Raw genomic sequence first — 20,840 nt, forward strand, 5'->3', positions numbered from 1 at the left:
TTGTTTGATTTTCTGTACAACTTTCAAAAATATATTATGGAATGTGTGAACACAAGAGTGCTGCTCTTTTTCATAAGGAGGTTTATTTTCCATTGAATTATGGAGATGGTACCTTAGCTTAGGTACAGGTAATTCTTCTTGCACTACTATATTGTTATACTTTGTTCTTACTAACCCATTAATTATAGAAAAGCCTCACTGTGATTGACTGCAGTTGGCACCAACTAGACACAACATGCAAAGAAAAGAGTACCACTGCGCACACCTAGCTTAAGGGGGCCGGCCGGCTAATGCCATTCTTTAAGGACAGGACTGATATTCATACCACTTAATAAGGTGACTTGGGACATCTCCAAACCGCCTATGATTTTCGCCTCTGACCTTCGGTTTTGTGACACCAGGGCGATTTATCCCGAAAACAACAATTTTTCAAATTCTATCTCCTCCTTTGATATTAAATATTAAGACCTGGGATTACTACCATATATAGACCTGATGTAGACCTCCAAACCAAAAAAAGACGAAACAAAAATTGGAAAAAGGGCTTCATTTGATTGTTCTATAATGTCTTTCTGAGTTATATACCAAATTCCAATGTTATAGCTTTAAAACTAAGTGAGAAGATAGATTTTGAAGGCCAATAACTATAGTTTTGAGATACGGGTGTTCAAAGTTTTTCTTCGTATTTTAAGAACGACAATGTTAATAAATAATGATTATTATGAATGTATATTACTTTTTTGTGTATTAATGAACCAAAACTTTTATTTATCATAATTTAATCATAAATGATGATCCCTTTGCTCATATATCGTAGCTTGGGGCACTGCGTCAGGCAAGATGGGCCACTCCTTCCTACGCAACTCACTCTCTCTCTCTCCTTCTATAACTCTACTTATTACGGCGAATTTTCTTCTTCTGTATGTTAGCTAGATGTTTTCCTAGTATTTTCCGTTTTGGCATGATGGAATTCTTGCCGAAACAAAAATAAACAAACGTAAATGGAAGAGAATGTCAAGAGGTGAAATTCGAAGTTGCACTCTCTTTTTACAAAGACAGTGTTAATAAATCATGATTATTATGAATTTCATATTCCTTTTTGGGTATTAATAAACCAAAACTATGTTATTTATCATAAATTAAGATCCCTATGCTCAAAAATTGTAGCCTTGGGGACAGTGTGACGTGTGCTTCAGGCAAGACGGGGGCGTTTACTTACTACGTAACCCTCCCTCTCTCTCTCTCCAATAATTACGCTAATATCGCATATACGTATTATGATATTCTGTAGTCGTATTAGAGCTAATTTTCTTTGTCTTTATGTTGGCGAGATGTTTTCCTTGTCTTTTCCTCATTGGCATGATGAAATTCTTGCCGAAACATAGATAAACATATGTAAAAGCAAGCGAATGTCAGAGGTGAAACTCGAACGTGTAGTCTACTTGAAGTCTGTGCTCGCACTGAATCATGGTTCAACTTGGTACTCCCCTCTGCGGCCCATGGAATCTCTACAGATGCCATTTCTCACAATTTCTTTGACAATAATTATCAAAATTTACGATAACAGAAGAAGAAATATTGCCTTTTCTTGTACGGATGAATGTTTTAGGCTTATTGAGTTATGTTTACTAATTACCCTGTAACTTCGAAAATGTTTACTAATTACCCTGTAACTACGAAAGTAAGAGGAATTTTGACGAAATATTACGTATACATATTCTCAATTGCTATATGAAGCTCCATGAATTTTTTCATGACTGCATTTTTCGCCCTATACCCCCATATATAAGGGTTCTGGCCGGCCCCCTTAAGCTCCACTGGCACAGAAGGGAAGGAAGTTGTCAGTTCTTTGGATTTGGTTGTGTAGACCTCCCAGTTTTTGCTTTGCATAGCTTTGCACAATTGTTATTTGAAGACCAAAGTTTTTTATTGCTGAAAATAGATAAATCATAATTACTTGAGCACTAGAGTATATACTGCATGTAGCTCAAGTAATTTGTCTCTTGTAAGTCCTCTCCTTATCTATACAAGGGAGAGATGCAATCCATGCAGGAGAGAGATGGCATCTATGAAGGCGGTAGTGGCAATTGTAAAAGAAGTTCATATAAAGAATACATATAGTGTTCTAGAGTTCTTGGTAGAAGTTGTAGGATAGTAGCATACATCAGTATGCTTACCATCTTAGATGGCCTATTTCTCAGACAAGTTGATTTACCTGGTTGTTGTTATTATTGTTTGGAAGATGAACCCCACATAGGCCATTGGCTTGAAATCCAAGCTTCCAAAGAATTTGGTGCACATTCCTTGTGCTGCTGTTTAGCAGATCTGGTTGTTGTTAACAGGAAAAGAGGATCAGGGAACAATTACTATGAATGTGAAAGATCCCTGTTGAAATATCTTACAAAAAATGACGAGACCATCCATTGGCGACCCAAATCGTAACAGCTAATGTTAGGAAACTGAAACCAACCATGAAGCACTTTGTTTACATGAGATAAATTTCTGGCAGAGGGAGACATCCACATCAGAGAACAGTATTCTAGTATAAAGGAAGAACAAATGACCTGAAACACATTGCATTGATTTCATCACTGTTATAAATATATGTGGCCATACATACAAAGACTTAGTGCAGCATTTGATGACATTATCTTTAGATGTTTCTCAAAAGTAAGATGTGAATCAAAAGTTACACCATGTATATTTAAGCATCAAACTCATTTCGCATAGTCCTATCCCCATGAAGGGAAGGGTGAGCTGGAAAATCAGTACGAGATCTACTAATCAACAGTGTTTTCATGTTATTGGAGTTCATCTTCATAACCCACCAACTACACCATTTACTACTAATCTGCTCCATGTCACAATTGAGATTTAGAGCAGCTTCATTTATCATAAGAGGAGACTACTACGCCCACAAGTGTTGCATCATGGGCATACTGAGCAATATTGTTTTCCAAGCCAACAACTATATCAGTCATATACACTAAAAATAATATTGGTCCAAGGATACTGCCCTTTGGAACTCCCATCAACAGCAACTTGCTGCTGCCTACGTGTAAGGAATCTTTAAGCAATCCTAACACATATCCACAAACTCTTCTTCCTCCCTGGGGAGTAAGGAATGTTAATGATGGTGTGTCTGAGATCATGAACCAAGTCTTCAAAAACAGGAATGCTACATCCAGCATGATGGAAAACTTTCAGGTTTTTAGTATATCTGTGATTAAAGATTCATGTGCACGCACAGCTATATTGATTCATTGTTTAAAAATTAAATATGCTTCAGATAGGTATGCGCTATTAGATTACTATTCTGATAAATTGATACATGGAATTGTTCTGATAAACTTTTCACGCACTTCACAGTTCCAAAACAAATCATCCTGTGTTATGAAATGGCCAGGTTCAAATTATGCGGATGTTTCGATATCTTTTAATTCAGCTAATGGTTCTGAACATGTTGGCGCGGGGTTGCGGGATAATGTGCCAGCAATGATATTTGCTTTCCCAGGTAAGTATCCTATCTTTGCACCAAAGTCCTGAATGATCATATGCCACCGAGTTCTTTTGGGATTGTGATTAAAGCCTTTGAAGAAGTCAGTGAGGGGCTTATGATCAATAAGGACCTTAACAGGATAACCATAGATTATGAATTTGATATTGTAGTGGAATCACAAGCTCAAAAACAAGCTACAGAATCCCCCCACATATACCTAATCACTCCAGCTGCCAAACCCACCATCAGTCACACTTTCTTCTTTACACAACAAAATACAGCAGGACAATTGACAAAAAAAAAACACACACACAAAACACATACTTACCAATCAATCCAGTTACTCCGCGGTATCCTGTGCTGTCTGCTGGTTGAGGTCACAGAAATACAACAACAACAACAACCAAGAACCACAACCCAATAACACAACAACCAAGGACTACAACCCAACAACAACAATCAAGGGCCACAACAACAACCATGGAACACAACCACAACTCAACACACAGCAACCAACCAAGGAAACATAACCACAACCTAACAACAAGGAACATAACCACAATCCAATAAAACACAAACAACCAAACCAAGGAAACACAACCTCACACATACAACACAACACAAGACCACTGCACAAACAACACAACAGCACAGGCACAACAACTCTAAGCAAAAAAAAAAAAAAAAAAAAAACTAACTTAACAACAACTAACAACAACAAAACAAAACACAAAACTCAACCAATTTCCAATGCCTTCAAATAACTGCTGCTAACACTACTGGCTGTCACAGGCTCTAACCCAAGACTGACTGAAAAAACACTAAAAAACACAGAACCCTAACAATCAACAGCACCAGCCATACAGCCCAGAACCTACCCAACAACCAATTCATTCATTAACTATCCATACAGCAATTACTCTCTCTCTCTCTCTCTCTCTCTCTCTCTCTCTCTCTCTCTCTCTCTCCTCCTCTCGCTCTCTCTCTCTCTCTCTCACAGACATTGTCAAATGGAACTCCATAACTCCTCTATATTTCCTCCCCTGTTACATTTGACGTCTCCTTTCCCACACAACACCCACACTAAATAGCCTTCCGCAACACCCACGGATGCTCAGGTGCGGTCCCTGGATCTTGTTGAGGGCCCTCATACACACTCTCAGTTACACCGCCATCAACTTCTCCCAGATCACTTCCAGTCAGACTACCATTACTATCTCCCTCACTACCATCCCCCCATATCCCACCCATTCACTATCTCATCTACCCCCTTCTAACTCTTGTCCGACATCTCTTGTAACTCTGCCACCAAATCACTTACCTCATTTACACTCCTGCCAAACTCCTGAAGAGACTCGTTCATACTGCCATCTACATCCTTACCACCTAATTCCCTTCCTGGTGAAACTTCACTAAACCCTGACAATTCAAACCCACACACACTATATGTATCATTCCTCCCTCAAAGTCATCTGTATTACACGCCTTATCCACCATTTTTACCCTAACACTAACCCCTCTCATGCAGTTCATGTTTCTCCCTCCCATCCCTCCTTACATTCTTCCGCTTTCGTCCATACTCGACCAACACTAACTGCTGATCTTCCAGACCCATTTGCTCACTGACACCTCGTGTCACATTTTTTCACTTTCAACCACCCACTCATCACAGTTTACCAGAACATACTGCCCCACACTAGAGGACCCACCCAACTGAATCCCCTATTCACTTAGTTTCCCGAATTCCCAGCCTGACTCATCCTCTTCCGCCTACACACACTTGCCACGTGACCTTCCATTCCACATTCAACACATTCGCACGCTGTTCTTTACATCCTAGCATAATGCCCGTTCTTCCCAGCAGTTACCGCAAACTATGTTCATACAGGTACCCCGACATCCACTAGCAATGTGCCCTGCCTGTCCACCACCTATAACATTTAATATCCCTATCTTTTTTACACTCACTCACAAATGCCTGTGTCCCACACCCGAAGCACGCTCCTAACGCCCATCGACATTCATTCTTCCTGTGTCCTGGCTTACCAACATCTATAACACTGCTGCTGCTCTCGCTCACAACTAACTGGACCCTATTCTTCCAACACTTGCACTCCTATCTCTTTTTGGGCTAACTACACTCACGTTACTTGGCCTAACGCTCCTATCTACCACTCGCTCTGCCATTCGCCTCGGCCCTTCCAAAACTGCCTCCCTATAGCTTTTAACTCTGGTACAACCTCAGCATACTTCAGTCCTAACACTAAACCACTTCTACCTATCTAACTTGTAATCCTCTACTATTTCTAAAATGTCGTTCCATGTTAACCTTTCATTCGTCCAGTTGCAGTTTCTCCTTACGTTTTCAGATTTATAAACTCATATACACTCTGGTACAGTCGCCAAGCAACTTTTGCACTAACTCCTTACGCTCATTTACCCTTCGTCCCCAAACTTTTTTCTAGCTAATGTTTCTAACCTACAGACCTACGTTGACAACGACTCACCAACATTCATTCTTGCCTCTTCAAAATCTTGCTTTCTCCTATATCTAACGCTAACTCTTTATCCTCTTTGCCTGTTCTACAATCCTAGCTTTTACACTCTCATACGGCACATTTCTTACACTCATCATTACCCCATACATATTCAACAAGAATATTTTTTTCCCGTCAAAAAGCTACCTAACTCTCTTGCCCAGACACTCTTGTTATCCCCATACTTTGCCTCACAATACCTCTCATATTCTTTAAAAAAGTCCCCTATGTCCCTACTACCATATTCCTCGTATTGTGCACATCGGTGTACCTCATCTCATATACACAGTCTTTCGTACTTCCCGGTCCACTCTTCACTCTTACTTTCGCTATTCCATTCTGACCCTTCTTTCCCTCTTCCATACTCACGCCATACCCCGGACTACGCTCTTCTTACCCTTCTTCTTTCTAACCTACCTATTTCCTCTCATCGCTATCCAATCCACTCTCAGCCCTTTCCCCACTGTATTCTGTCCTAGTCTCATCCTGTCCATCACCCTTACTAACCTTCTTTCCCTTAGTCTTTTTTTCCTCAGCCCCCTTCTTATTCTTGTCCTCAGGTTTATCTTTATCCTGTGTCTTCCCCTTCTTTTCCCCCATTACCTATCACAGCCAAATCACCTTCGTCACTCGTACTCTCATCCACCCGCTCTTTCGCTTCTTTACACTCTGGCCGTCACAAGAACCCGGTATGTCTAACTCCTACAGCTCCCTCCTCCATGAATCCCTTCATCATTTCCTGCATCATCTCTTGCACTGCATTCATCATTACCCCCAATTTTTCATCCATTCCATTTTCTCAACCATTCTCTCTTCTGCTCCTTTCACCTCTTCTTTCATTTCCACTTTCGCACTCCTTAGCATTCTTCTCATTTCCTCTGACTCCCTCTTCTGTTCCTCACCACTCTACCCTCAACCTCTCATTCTCCACGTTCCAACCTTCCCTTAGCTTCCTCGCCAACCTCAGCTCCTCCTTCAGCCTCTCTATCTCCTTCAAAAACCCAGTTCCATCTCCACTTCCACCTCCAACCCATCTCCCCAACTCACGACTCACTACCCCAATTGCCCTGCAGCTGCTGCACCAACAGTCCCTGTCCGGGCGCCAAAAAATAATGTAGCGGAAATCACGAAGCTCAAAAACAAGCTGCAGAATCCCCCCACATATACCTAATCACTTCAGCTGCCAAACCCACCATCAGTCACACTTTCTTCTTGAGGTCACAGAAATACATCAACAACAACCTCAAGAACCACAACCCACAACCCAATATCACAACAACCAAGGACTACAACCCAACAACAACACAACAACCAAGGGCCACAACATCACAACAACAACCATGGAACACAACCACAACTCAACAACACAGCAACCAACTAAGGAACATAACCCCAACCTAACAATACAACAACCAACCAAGGAACACAACCACAACCTAACAATACAACAACCAACCAAGGAACACAACCTCTCACACAACAACAAAAGACCACTGCACAACAACACAACAGCACAGGCACAACAACTAACTAAGAAAAAAACACGAAAAAATTCACTACTTAACAACAACTAAACAACAACAAAACAAAACACAAAACTCAACCAATTTCCAATGCCTTCAAATAACTGCTGCTAACACTACTGGCTGTCACAGGCTCTAACCCAAGACTGACTGAAAAAACACTAAAAACACAGAACCCTACAATCAACAGCACCAGCAGACAGCCCAGAACCTACCAACAACCAATTCAGTCATTAACTATCCATACAGCAATTACACCTCTCTCTCTCTCTCTCTCTCTCTCTCTCTCTCTCTACTCTCTCTCTCTCTCTCCTCTCTCTCTCTCTCCTCTCTCTCTCTCTCTCACAGATGTTGTCAAATGGAACTCCATAACTCCTCCATAACATGTACTGCTGAATTAACGATACTAGCCCTTCCTTGTCTATTACTGCGTATTTACTTTCAAAGGGCTTCAGTTTACGTGAATAAAAAGCTATCGGGAAAAGCTGTTTATCATATTGCTGAAGTAATACCCCTCTTACCCCTTGATCTGAGGCGTCAGTTGCGATAAAGAATTCCTTACTGAAATCTGGAAATTTTAAGATAGGCGAGCTGCACAATTTTTCTTTCAAGGTATTGAATGCCTGTTGGTGCACTTCAGACCATATAAAATCTCCACCTTTCTTCATAAGATCAGTTAAAGGGGCTGCGATTAGTGAGTAGTTGCGCATGAAGCGCCTGTAATATCCCGAACACCCTAGAAATTGTTGTACGCCCTTAACGTTAGTAGGTACCGGAAAGTTACGGATAGCCGACACCTTATCATGGACCACCTTAAGACCTTGACCAGATACTGTAAAGCCTAAATAGACTAGTTCAGACTTGAAAAACTCGCACTTAGAGATTTTTACTCTTAAATTATGTTGTCTTAATCTGTGGAGACCTAGTTCAAGTTTATGCAAGGGCTCTTCTAAGGTATGAGAAAAGATTACAAGATCGTCCATAAAGGCATGAAGAATTTCACCTAGCAAGTCACCAAACACTATATTAATCATTCTGGTAAATGTGATTGGGGCGCAACGTAAGCCACCGCTATGTAAGAGACTGAACACACTTAAGTGTTGTACACAGCCCTTGGTGGGTACGTACTTTCTGGCCCGCTAATGTGAACAGCTGTTGGTCATGGAAAGGTCTCTGCAGAATATATCTTCTTGGTTTGGTTGAAGGATGTCGTGGAAATATGGAAGTAGTCAAAATAAATATATTCTCTAAGCTGTTACATCGTGAGATAGATTGCAGAGAAGAGCTTGATGTCTTGGGTAGACAAAAGGAGAAGTAGTGAACTCTTACAGAGTGATTTACAATGCAATAGGTTAGCAAACCTAACAAAAGATACGTGTGTACGAACGAACACCTCTTTTTAGGTTAAAATTAGTCCTCCTTTAAAGTTCTCATGGGAGCCAAAAGTAGGTTCCCATCCCAGAAGGTTGATGTTCGTATGTTTGTTGTTTTGCTTACCTAGCCTTCACATGCATCCTGTGACTGTGGTTTTGGCCATTCTTTCCTCGACGACCTCTGACCTGATTCGGAGTTATGCTTTTATACTAAGGAATATTTTACATTTCTTTTTATCATGTAATTGAATATTACACATATGTCATTCTAGAAACATTCAGGTCTTAATAATGTCAGGAGTCAGAAGGTTAGTGAAGTTAGTAGTAACATTCTGTCGCAGAATGTTAGTCAAGGAATAAAAGATTATGATATGAATCACAAAAGAACAGATAAACTTCCACCCTCAGGGCCTTCTGATGACTGGACTTATTTTATTAGTAGCAACCTGATAGCTCCCAACAGCCATTCGTGCTAGTTAACAATGTCAGGATTTCATGAACTCTTAAGCATTGGCCTTCAATGATCTTTGTGTGGACAAAGCCTCCGAGCAACCCTTCACTTTTAAGTATTTATGCATATGGCATTCTGATAGGGAAGTGAAGTGCAATGCAGCTATTGGATGTATTTTAGCTCTTGCCACTGGTTCTTTCTGCTATCCTTATTTTAAGAAGATATTCTATATCCACTGTACCAAAGTGGCATTACAGACAAAGAAATAGTAATACTGGTTGGTGAAGTTGACTTGAATCCTCCATACTGCACTTGTATGATAGCTGATACTGCTTTGGTCTTTGGACATGGTTTGCAGTGTCTGAGGACATTCAATGGCCACAAATGTAGGCTGAATGAGTGGTGAGGTAAAGGGAAACAAATTTACTATAAACAAAATTCAACAGAGAAGCAGTTTTTAACTGGTTTCCAGCTAGTGCTAGAGGATTATCCCATTGTTAAGACCTCAGTACATATTGGTTAAAAATTTGTCATTTTAATTATCTCTTGCAGTAGTATTGTTTTGCTTTAACACTTTTTTTTTTTTTAGTTTAAATTTGCCTCCAAAATACCTGTATGAATTATACCAAATTAATTTTGCCATGATGAAAAATTGATAAAATATGTATTGGCATGCCAGAAGAAAGGTAAATAAACGTGAGTTTTTATGGAATATCTTACAAACAAGAACCTGTGATCAGAGATGAACTTGCAGGTTTATGAGATAATGAGAGAACTGCAGAAGACATAGGCAAGAGTACGGGGCATTCACAGTGGGACTTTTTCTCCTTATAAGATGCTTCAAGTTAGTTTGACTAAATCTGCTTTTATGGTTGATGAATTCTTGAGAATATGTAATAAAGAAAATGTAGAAATTGCTGAGTAATTGTTCAAGGGGGTAAATAGTACAGTCCAATCTCTTAAATCCGGAAACCTTGGGACCAGGCTACTGCTGGACCACAGAAAATCCCGGAATATAGAATACATCCCTAAAAAATGAAGCCTCTAGGTAAACAGCCTTGCAAGGTAATTCCACATACAAATATCCTAGTTTCTTACTTTGTCTACTACTTGGCTACGTTCTGACACTGCTCTTTATCATTTTATAACTCATATATTTTAACTTAATCATTTTATATTTTATAACTTTATACTGTATGATTTTCTTTAAAATTGTGTACTTTATTTAGAACATTTAGCCTACATTCCTGAATTAGCCTAATTGTAAGTCAACTACAGTCCTAACCTTTTCAGAATCTGCACATTATTATCGGTGATTTTCATATATTACATTTCGTATCTTCATAATTATCGCTATTAGTTTCTTCATCATTTACTTTGATTGTAGAGGATAGTTGATGGAAAAAATAATGGATGAATTTTGGCGATCACAATGCATTTGAATGTCGGTCAAAACGTAAACAAAGCACACTGCCATCTACTGAGGAAAGTGAACGCTAAACTATTCGCTAATGAGATGAACATTATCTAGTAGAGATAAAGATTTATGCTTGCACTTCTTACCTCTAACATTATATGATCTCATGGGTGGTATATCGAATAGGTAAATATATACATAACAGGTATTATCAAAACTTTATCATCTGTGTCTTAAGCACAGAGTAAGGAATTTGTGCATTGCCAAATATCTCATTGTTTGATTAAAAGTTTTGACTTGTAGTCTTCTCAAAGGATATTTACAAAATATTTCATATAATCAACTTACCTGTCAGATATATACTTAGCTAAGACTCCGTCGTCCCCGACAGAAATTCAAATTTCGCGCCACTCGCTACAGGTAGGTCAGGTGATCTACCGGCCTGCCTGGGCGGCAGGACTAGGAACCACCTTCCGTTTTCTATCATATTTTCTCTGTCGCCGGTGGTATCAACATTGTTATTACCTCCTGACTTAGATTCTTATTTCAACCTTTGATCATCGTTTCTCGCTTTTTGGTGACTTATTTGGATTGTGGTTTTTGGCATTCGCTACTGTGGACTGAATTTGGACTTGCTTTTTGATTTTTCTCAGTATGTCTGACTCAAATGTGAGTGTGAGAATGTGTGTGAATGTAGGCTGCAGGGTGAGGATTACCGAAGGCTTCGGTTGATCCTCACACTGTATGTCGTAAATGTAGGGGGTTTCAGTGTTCTTCTACTAATACCTGTCATGATGTGAGGGATTAAATGCAGAAGAATAGAAGAAGAAGTTAGAGAGGGATAGGGTTAGACGTTTGAGCCTTTTATTGATCCTATATCTAATCCTGATGAGTTGGATTCTCCCTATATGTCGACTTCACAAGCTTTACTTTCAGAATCGGCCTCTGAAATCGCCGATCTGAAGGCTACTATTCATAAGATGAAGTCCAAAATGGCGGACTTACAAGGTAAGGATAGTGAAAGTGAAATGTTCAGTGAAGTGAGTTCTCCCAGTGTTGTGGAGGGGGCGTTGATCGTCCCTGCGACGCTCCCAGGCCTAGACCTCTTCCAAGCTCCCATGCCCGGAGGAGAAGGAAAGGAAATCGAAAGCCTTAAGGAGGTCGTGGGGAATCCCCCAACGGTCAGACGTCCCTTCAGTAGGCTCTGTTTCGATTCAGGCTGCTCAGGTCGCTATAGAAAAAGCGTCCTGCGAGAGTGTTTCTCCTACTCTCCCTCTCCCTCACCTAAACGAGGGTGGAAGGTATTCGGACCTTTCTCTAGGCCTCTGAAACGGCATTTGAGAGAACCTGAATTGGATTCAAGCCCGGAGCGCTTCTCAGATGAAGCTCCCTCGTCTATTAATAAAAAGGCGAAGGTGGCGTCGGCGTCACCCTACATGGACGTAGCAGAACGCTTGCCTTCTACTTCTCCCCCGATTGAAGATGACGTGGGAGAAGCTTCAAGGAAAATTCTCCTGGCTGTACAAGAACAGCTAGCCTCTTTGGTGGGAGTGTTAGCGAGAGATCCTCCTCGTAAGAAGGACGTTTCGCTTCCAATCAAAAAGACTCGTCCTCTCTCTCCTGCAAAAACGAGAGGCGTCTTGCAGACGTGAAGCTTCGTCTTCCAAACATACTGCAGAGGTTTCGGCAGTGACGCCAGATAGACGTGAGGCGTCTTACAGGCGCGAGGCGTCATGCAGAGCGTCATATAAGCGCGAGGCTCCAACCAAGGTATTGGCGCCAGTCAGGACGCCAGTTGAGAGCGAGACGTCTTCCAGGCGCGAGGCGTCATCCAGACGTCAGCAGTCAGACAAGCGCGAGGCGTCAGCCAGGACGCTTGGCGGACGAGAAGCGTCATCCAGCGTGAGGCGTCATCCTTTTATGGAGAGAAGCCTAGGCTTTTGGCACCTACCAAGAAGGAAGCTTCTATTAAAGCTCAGACTTTTGAAGAGGAAGGAGTATCATTCCCTTAGTCCCTCTCCTATCAGGAGTTTCTCAGAGGAAATACGTCCTGATTTGTCTACGGAGACTCATCTAGACCCCGAGTTGGAGGAAAACTCGGAAGACGAGTATCAGGGAAGAGAAGGACTATCGAACTATAAAGTTTTGACAGCCCTGCTTCTGGAAGAATATGGAGACGATTTGACCCCTGCCGCTCCTCCTTCTCCGCGCTCTCTGTTCTCGAGCGCAAAGGCGAAGAAGTCTTTTCTTAGAATGAAGCCCGCCATTTCGATGAAGAGGGCTCTTCAGTCTTTAAATTCTTGGATGAAGTCGAAGAAGGAGTTGGTCAGAACGGTCTTCTGCATGCCCCCAGCGAGACTCGCTGGTAAACGGGGCATTTGGTATCAGACGGGAGAGAATATGGGCATTTCTCTTCCGTCTTCGGCAGAAGCGGACTTTTCAACCTTAGTCGATGCATCACGAAGGCAAGGTTTGAACTCTGCCCGTGTGACTTGGGGCATTTCAGAGCTGGATATTCCTCAAGGGCTCTCCATCAATTAGGGAAGTCAACTTCTTAGATTTTAGAAGTTTCAACTTCTTAGATTTTAGGAAGTCACTTCTTAGATTGGTCCCTTGGGGTGATGTCCAAGAAGGCCCATGATTCGGAAGGACTCGAACCAGAAGTCCTTCATGTGTATTTTTGTCTTGTATTGACAAAGCGGTACAGGATGGCTCTTTTGAGATCTCCTATTTGGAAACAGGTCTTCTTAAGAAGAGGACAGTCTTTAGTGCCTTTTTGACGAAAGCTGTCTCCCACTCTCAAAGGGCAGCACTACTGTACTCTCCATTATCGGACTTTTTGTTTCCTTCTCAGTTAGTGAAGGACATTTCTCGTTCATTAACTGAGAAGGCGACTCAAGACCTTCTTACTCAGTCAGCAAGGAAGAAGAAACCTGCTACTGTGGCGGAAAAGAAAGGACCGAGTACATCGGTTCAGCCCTTTCGAGGTGGACCGACCTCCAGAGCTCCCTCAAGAAGGAAGGCTCCTGAGAAGAGAGGTAGGTCTGCCTTTCGTCCCTTTAAAAAAGAGAAAGTGATGCTTCTCTCCTCCAAGCACCAGTAGGTGCCAGGCTCCTGGGATTTGTGGAGTCCTGGGCACGTATCAACACAGACGCTTCATCAATGTCTGTAATAAGGAAAGGATATCTTATCCCTTTCCTGGACAGTCCTCCCCTGACGTCAACACCGCGGGAACTGTCAGCCAAGTACAAGGATCCTGTGCTGAGGGATACTCTTCGATGATGGTGGATCAGATGTGGGACAATGAGAGCGATAGAACTAGTACTGGATCAAAATCTCGCCCCGGGGTTTTACAATCGCCTTTTTCTGGTTGCGAAGGCCTCGGGAGGCTGGAGACCAGTACTAGACGTCAGCTCTCTGAACAAATTTGTTCAGAAGGAGAAGTTCTCGATGGAGACTTCTGCCTCAGTTCTTGCGGCAATGCGACAAGGAGATTGGATGGTGTCTCTGGATCTCCAGGACGCCTATTTTCACGTCCCGATCCACCCTTCATCGAAGAAGTACCTCCGTTTCATGACGGGGGGAAGGATCTTTCTTTCAGTTCAGAGCTTGTGTTTCGGCCTTTCCACAGCTCCTCAGGTCTTCACAAGCCTGATGAAGAATGTGGCGAGGTTTCTTCACCTCAAAGGTGTAAATATCTCTCTGTATCTGGACGATTGGCTCATCAGGGCCAGATCAGAGAGACAGTGCTTGGAGGACCTTACGTTGACATTAAACCCTGATCAGATCATTGGGATTACTTGTAAAACCTCAAGAAGTCACAACTGACCCCCAGACAGAACTTAGTCTGGGGATTCAGATGGATTCTCGGGGTGGTTTTTTTGAGTATTTCCTTCGCAAGAGAGAATCACAAAAGGTTTGCAGAAAGTCTCTCTCTTCTTAGGGAAGGAACAGGCTTCGGCGAGGGAATGGCTGAGCTTTCTAGGGACCCTTTCCTCGCTCGAACAGTTCTTCCCACTAGGAAGGCTTCATTTACGCCCACTTCAATTCTTCCTCAAGAGGTCTTGGAGTTGGAAGACCGGACATCTTTCAGACGCCTTTCCCATTCCAGTGGAGATGAGACCGCACTTGGAATGGTGGTTGCCCCCTCTAAAGGAGAACAAAGGAATCTCCCTGAAAATCCAGAACCCAGACCTAGTGTTGTACTCCGACGCGTCGGAGAAAGGTTGGGGAGCAACATTAGGCTCGAAGGAAGTGTCAGGCACCACCTGGAAGTCAAGCAACAGGTGTCTTGGCAACATAAACTGCAAAGAGCTCTTCGCCGTGACACCTGGCTCTGAAGAGGTCTAGAACCTCTTGTTTATCGAAACAAAGTAGTTCAAGTTAAAATGTGGTGGGGGGGTGGGGGGGGGGGGGAACAACAACCACAAGCACTTGCCTCTACATTCGGAAAGACAAGGAGGGACTCGCTTCCTTGTTCCCTCTACGAAACTTGCAAAAGATCTTCTACTTTGGACGTCCTCAAGAGGAACATCTCCCTGGCTTAAAACAAGGTTCGTTCAGGGAGAAAGGAATGTGATGGGCGGACAGGCTCAGGCAGGAGGAACCAGGGTTCCCTTCAGCACAGAGTGGAACCCTACATTCAAAGATGGTGTGCCAATATTCTCTGGTCCTCTTTGGGGGACTCCTCAATGTGGATATCTAATCTTTCGCCTTTCACCAACGACACGGCCCCCCCCTCCGTTAACGTTCCAAAATATCCAAAAAGGCTGGCAGTTTTTCTTTTGCTCGGTTGTTGGAAGACCCCAGAGCTGTGATAGTAGACTCCATTCCCACTGCTAGACTAGTCCCTCACGTAGACGTCTAATGCTTTTCCTCCCATGTTGCAAAATCCTGGGGACTAAGTGGCTGCAAAAAATTTGTGGCTTGCAAAGGGGTACGTCCGGATGACATTGATAGAACCCCCTTTTGGCCAGGCACAACGACTGGTTATCACGGAGGGTGGTGGAGGTGGATGGTAGATTTTCCCGAGATCCCTCCCAAGAACTGTATGGATCTTCTCAAACAGCCACACTTCCAGAGGTATCATGCAAAACCTCCTCCCCCGCTCTCACTTCTGGACTGCCTTTCGACTTATCGAAAGACTCGTCATGAGCGGAGAGGGTTTTGTTTTCTCGTAAAGTTGCAAGCCAACGATCGCAGAGAGCCCGCAGAACCTCCACTAGACAAGGTATATCAGTCCAACGTGGGAGGTTTTACAGAAGGTGGTGGCAGAATCCTAAGAAGTTTGTCCTCCACTCCACCTACCTTGTCAGCTGGAAAGTTGCGGATTTCCTTCTATTCCTGTAGAGAAAAGAAATCTCATCTAGGCTGTATCCACACTAAAGGGATACAGAAAGTATTGCTTTCGGCAGGTCTTCAGGGAAAATAGTAGGGATTAGATCTGGCAGATAAACCAAGGTGATCTCCACGATCTCATAAGCTCCTTTGAGACTGCGAACGTCTAAGGAACCGGTCCCTCCTAACTGGCAACCTAGATGTGGTAGCTCAAGTTCCTGTCATCCGAAAAGGTTCGAAGACCTCCTCATCTGGCGGTCGTTTCGAGAACATCACTAGGAAATGCCTATTCCTATTATCTTTAGCTACGGTCCAAAGGAAGATTAGTGCAATTACATGCTCTGGAGGTAAAATAAATTAGGATTCCAAGGGAGATTCAGCTATTTGCTCGTTTAAAACCCTGAATTTTAGCTTAAAAACGAGAATCCCCACGGAATCCCTGTCCCTAAGTCATTCAAGGTTAAAAGACTTATCGAGTTCTCGCGAGGCATAGAAGCGTATAGGTGCCTCTAATGTCCTGTAAAGAGCTCTAAAATTCTATCCCATTCATAGAAACACCAGATGGGGAGGCTCTAGGCAAGGTCCTTTGGTGCGGCGGTAAAAGGACCCCACAAGACTGATTGGTCCAAGAATGCTCTTGCATTCTTTGTGAGAAACGTTCATTAAACAGTACGCGCATAATATCTGTCCTTGACAAAGAGTTCCGCTGTTAAGACTGAAAGCCATGAAGTGAAGTTAGGCAGTAGCGACGTTCTTCTCTCGGTTTCCCTCAAAAGAATGTCACTTAAAAAAAAAAACATCATAGATAACGACATTTTGAGATGCAAAACTCAGTATTTGCATCTCATTACATTGAGAGACGTTCGTGGTGACCTAGTGAGAAATGTTTTTCTGTTCTCTGGGGTCCCTTTCGTATCGGGCGGATAACGATCCATAGGGTTATGGGAGGACCAACACCAAAATCCTTAAGTTAATATACTTACCTTCTTTTGGATATAACTTACCTTCTTTTTGGAATATGTTTCTAGAGTCTCCGTTCTAAGAAAAAAGGACTTGGTGCTGCATGGCGTGGGCGGCCGTCTCTGTTGTTCAGTAAAGAAACTCTTGTGATATTCTATTTAGTATGAGTTATAAAAAATTTTTTTTTTTAAATTTTATGTATGTGTGACGTATTCGGCTTTTTGGGGGGGGGCTTTTGAGTTTCATGGTTTTTGTGTGAAGGAGTTCGGGGGTGGGATAACTCGGAATAACAATCTTTATTTTCTAACATGTGGTTCGGATCAGTGGTGGTTCGGGATTGGTTTGTTTGACTCCATTCATAAGGTGTATTATGTGACATATAAGTGGATCAGCACCCATTGACCAAAAGTCCCTTTCAGGTAGGCTCTGGCCTCCCCCGAAAGCCAAAAGGGGGCGGATAAGACCCCATCGGCAGACCCACAAGAACTCTTGGCCGATAGATCATAGTATCTCCGCTTAAAGTTTTCTTGAGGTTGATGCAGAACTATCTGGGCAAACACCCCAAACACCCGAAAACCACCACGAAGGTGCTACCCACCTGTCAGGTAGGAACCAGGTTTTTCTAATTTTATACCTACAACATTATGTTGTTTTACCTGTCTAGTTCCAGAGGGTTAGCTGCTTAAATAGTAACCCTCCACCAAAGGGTGCCAATCAGGCTAAGTAATATATCTTGAGAGGTAAGGTTGCTTTGTATGAAAATAGCTATTGTTAATGATACAATAAAGTTTCATACATACTTACCTGGCAGATAAAACTACGATTATTGGACCCCACCCAGCCTTCCCCGCAGGAGACAGGTGGAAAGAGAGAAAATATGATCTGAAAAGAAAACGGGAATGGTTCCATAGTCCTTGCCGCCCAGGGCAGGGCCGGTAGATCACCTTGACCATACCTGTAAAGCGTAGTGGCGCGAAATTTGAAATTTCTGTCGGGGACGTACGGAGTTCTTCAAGCTGAAGTATATATCTGCCAGGTAAGTATGTATGAAACTTTTTATTGTATCATAACAACTATCATATTTTATTTTTTCTGTTAAGGTTAATAATCAAAAACATTATTGGTGAACTTCCACATCTTTTCATTAACTAACAATTATTTTCATAAAAAAAAAAGGGAGATATGGCATCAATTTTTGCTGTCCTTGAAGATTGCAAACAAATACATGGAGCACAGGGGGGCGGGGGGGAAAAAAAAATTGAATGACAGCCCAATTTAAAATCGAAGCTGAACCCCCACAGGAGTGTCTGGACCACAGAATGTCGGTTTTAAGAGGTTCAACTGTAGTATACTTAAGGAAGTGCCTGACTGGTTTAATGAAACTGTATTAGCAGCATGTTTATAAAGTTTAAAAGCACTCCTTTTTGTAGTTTTTGGGCCACAGAGCCACTTAGAAGACTGTCTTATTCTTCCATTGTGATTTGTCTTTGAAATCATAGGAACTATTGAGTGTCGAGTCTCCAGAAGTGTTGGAATAGCGTGAATAATAACAATCTAATGCCACACCTAAGAAAAAATCCTAAGTAAAGATATTCAGTGCTTTTGTTTCATGAAAACATCAATAACTGGTTAGTCTTGATTGTTCTTATTAGATTGTTGAGCCAGGTAACCAGTATAAGACTTTCTAGTGAAGAACTAGTGCTGCAGTTAAATATAAGCTTTTAATATAATTCAGACATTTTGAAAAGCTGTACTTGTCTTATATTATTGTACTTTGACATTAACGTCGTGGAAATAATTTAAGTTTATCTAGGGGTCCCCTATATATGCCGACTGATGAGCGCCTTCTATCCTGAAATGATTTTGCCTTATTGTTAATTTTGTTTGTTAGTCTGCAGGAAAATGGGGTTTTGATGTGCACTGTTTACTATTGCCCATAGTAATTTTGTTAATTTTTATATGTTTAAAATTAGGTAATTATGTGTATGTGTACTTATGGTTTTAAGTGCAAAATCCTGTGGCATTAATAGAGCGATTACACTGTAAAATTCCTTAGTTAAGGACCTGTATAAATTTATTTGAATTTTGTATGGATGACAGTTTTGGGAAATGTAAGACTTTTCATAGCTTTCGATGTACTGATTTTTTTTCTCATTTTCAGGCTTAGTTGCAGTTGGGGAAAGTTTGGGTTTAAAGTTGTTACCACCTCGTAAGAAAATTAATGTTATGCTAATGGGAAATCACTCTGCTGGCAAGAGTTCTTTCATCAATTGGTAAGTACTATTACTTTTGAAAATGTTTTTTGTTTTTCACTTTTTTTATATTTACAGTATTTACAGTGGTCCCCCCGTGTTTGTGGGCGGATGCGTACCAGACCCCCCCCCTCCCCCACCCCTGCGCGAAATTTTATTTAATAACCCTCGAACTAGTTGGAACCCCTACAAAAATGCCTTAAAAACCCTCCTATTTTGTCAGTTAAAACTAAAAAAAACTTGCAAATTTTTATACCTGGTTTTTTAAATAGTTTTATCACAAAAAGTTAATTTTATGATGAAATTAATGAAAAAAAAAACCCAGGAATTTGTGGATATTTCTCGTAGAAAAATACTGCGAAATATGGCGAATTTTCCGCAAATAAAATGCAGGGAAACGTTTCCATAGAGAAATCCTACGGAATGCGTGAGTTATAGGCGAATCCAGAAGAACGCAAATTACGTGGGGGTCCACTGTGTATATAGGAACTATGATCAGGTAAGTTACATTCCAACCAGGAAAGATAAAAATCTGATCTATAGGTCTTATGAGGATTTTAGTTCTTATTTGCACCTTGAAGCTGTGTCAATGTGTAGTGAATTCTCTCCACTCCCCTCTTTCATATTGTTGTTGTCTGAATTGACTTCTGGTCCAGATCAATGCAAAAAGTGAAAACATTGTCACAGTGTCAGATGATGCCACAGCATTTCCATTTCACTATTTGCAGCATATGTATAGGGCTATATCTCTCTCTCTCTCTCTCTGCTCGGAATAGAGAGAGAGAGAGAAGCGGCGTTATAATATTTACTGTGTGTGTGTGTTACAGGTCCTCTACATACCCATAACACACACACACACCCCTTCCCTCTCTCCCTGTAACATTTCTCATTTTTTATTTCTTAGTATTTTTTCAAGTATTTTTTCCTAATTTTCAATACGAAAATTGATGAACAATGAAAATGATAATGCTAAGAGACTGCTCGATTCAATCTCTCCCAGTACTAGGCTTCTTTGTGCCACTTAGCCGTTTTAAAATAACACTAGAAAACATTGGGTTACCTATGTAATCATAAATAGTTTACAAGTGAAAACTTATCAAAACAGTGTCTCAGGGGTTGCTGGAACTTTGCTAATTCACTATTTATAAATATTGGGCAGTCATGAGAGAGAAAGACCTCTCATACATACCTGTAAGTAGTATATACTCGCACACATCTTCCATCTCTCCCCTGTCATTTCTGATTTTTTTTATCTTTGTTTCGTCATAATTTTCACTGTAAAAATTGATGTGAAGCACTAAAAATGATAATGCTAGATCATCACTTCTAGAGCAGGCTAATGCACTTTAATGTTCGCACTGAAAGTTGTGTATGTACGTAATCATAAATAGTTGTTCTTTATGTTTGAGCACTCTGCTTTTACATAAGGGGGTTTGCCAGTCAATCAAAGGTTTTGGAATTGCACGGAGGGTCTTGAAACTTATTACCTGT

The 20,840-nt window shown here is 41.6% G+C and overlaps 1 protein-coding gene across 3 annotated transcripts in view; it reads left to right on the forward strand.

Moving 5' to 3' along the window:
- The window catches only part of LOC135202317 (uncharacterized), a 102,117-nt gene that overhangs the window by 29,732 nt on the left and 51,545 nt on the right, over positions 1-20,840 (forward strand). For all 3 annotated transcript variants that reach the window (XM_064231662.1, XM_064231663.1, XM_064231661.1), the window contains exon 3: positions 19,259-19,370. In XM_064231662.1, coding sequence (XP_064087732.1) covers positions 19,259-19,370 — 112 coding nt within the window. The remainder of the gene's footprint in view (positions 1-19,258; positions 19,371-20,840) is intronic.

Source organism: Macrobrachium nipponense, chromosome 30, assembly GCF_015104395.2.
Source record: "Macrobrachium nipponense isolate FS-2020 chromosome 30, ASM1510439v2, whole genome shotgun sequence".
In the NCBI taxonomy this organism is placed as follows: Eukaryota; Metazoa; Arthropoda; class Malacostraca; order Decapoda; family Palaemonidae; genus Macrobrachium; species Macrobrachium nipponense.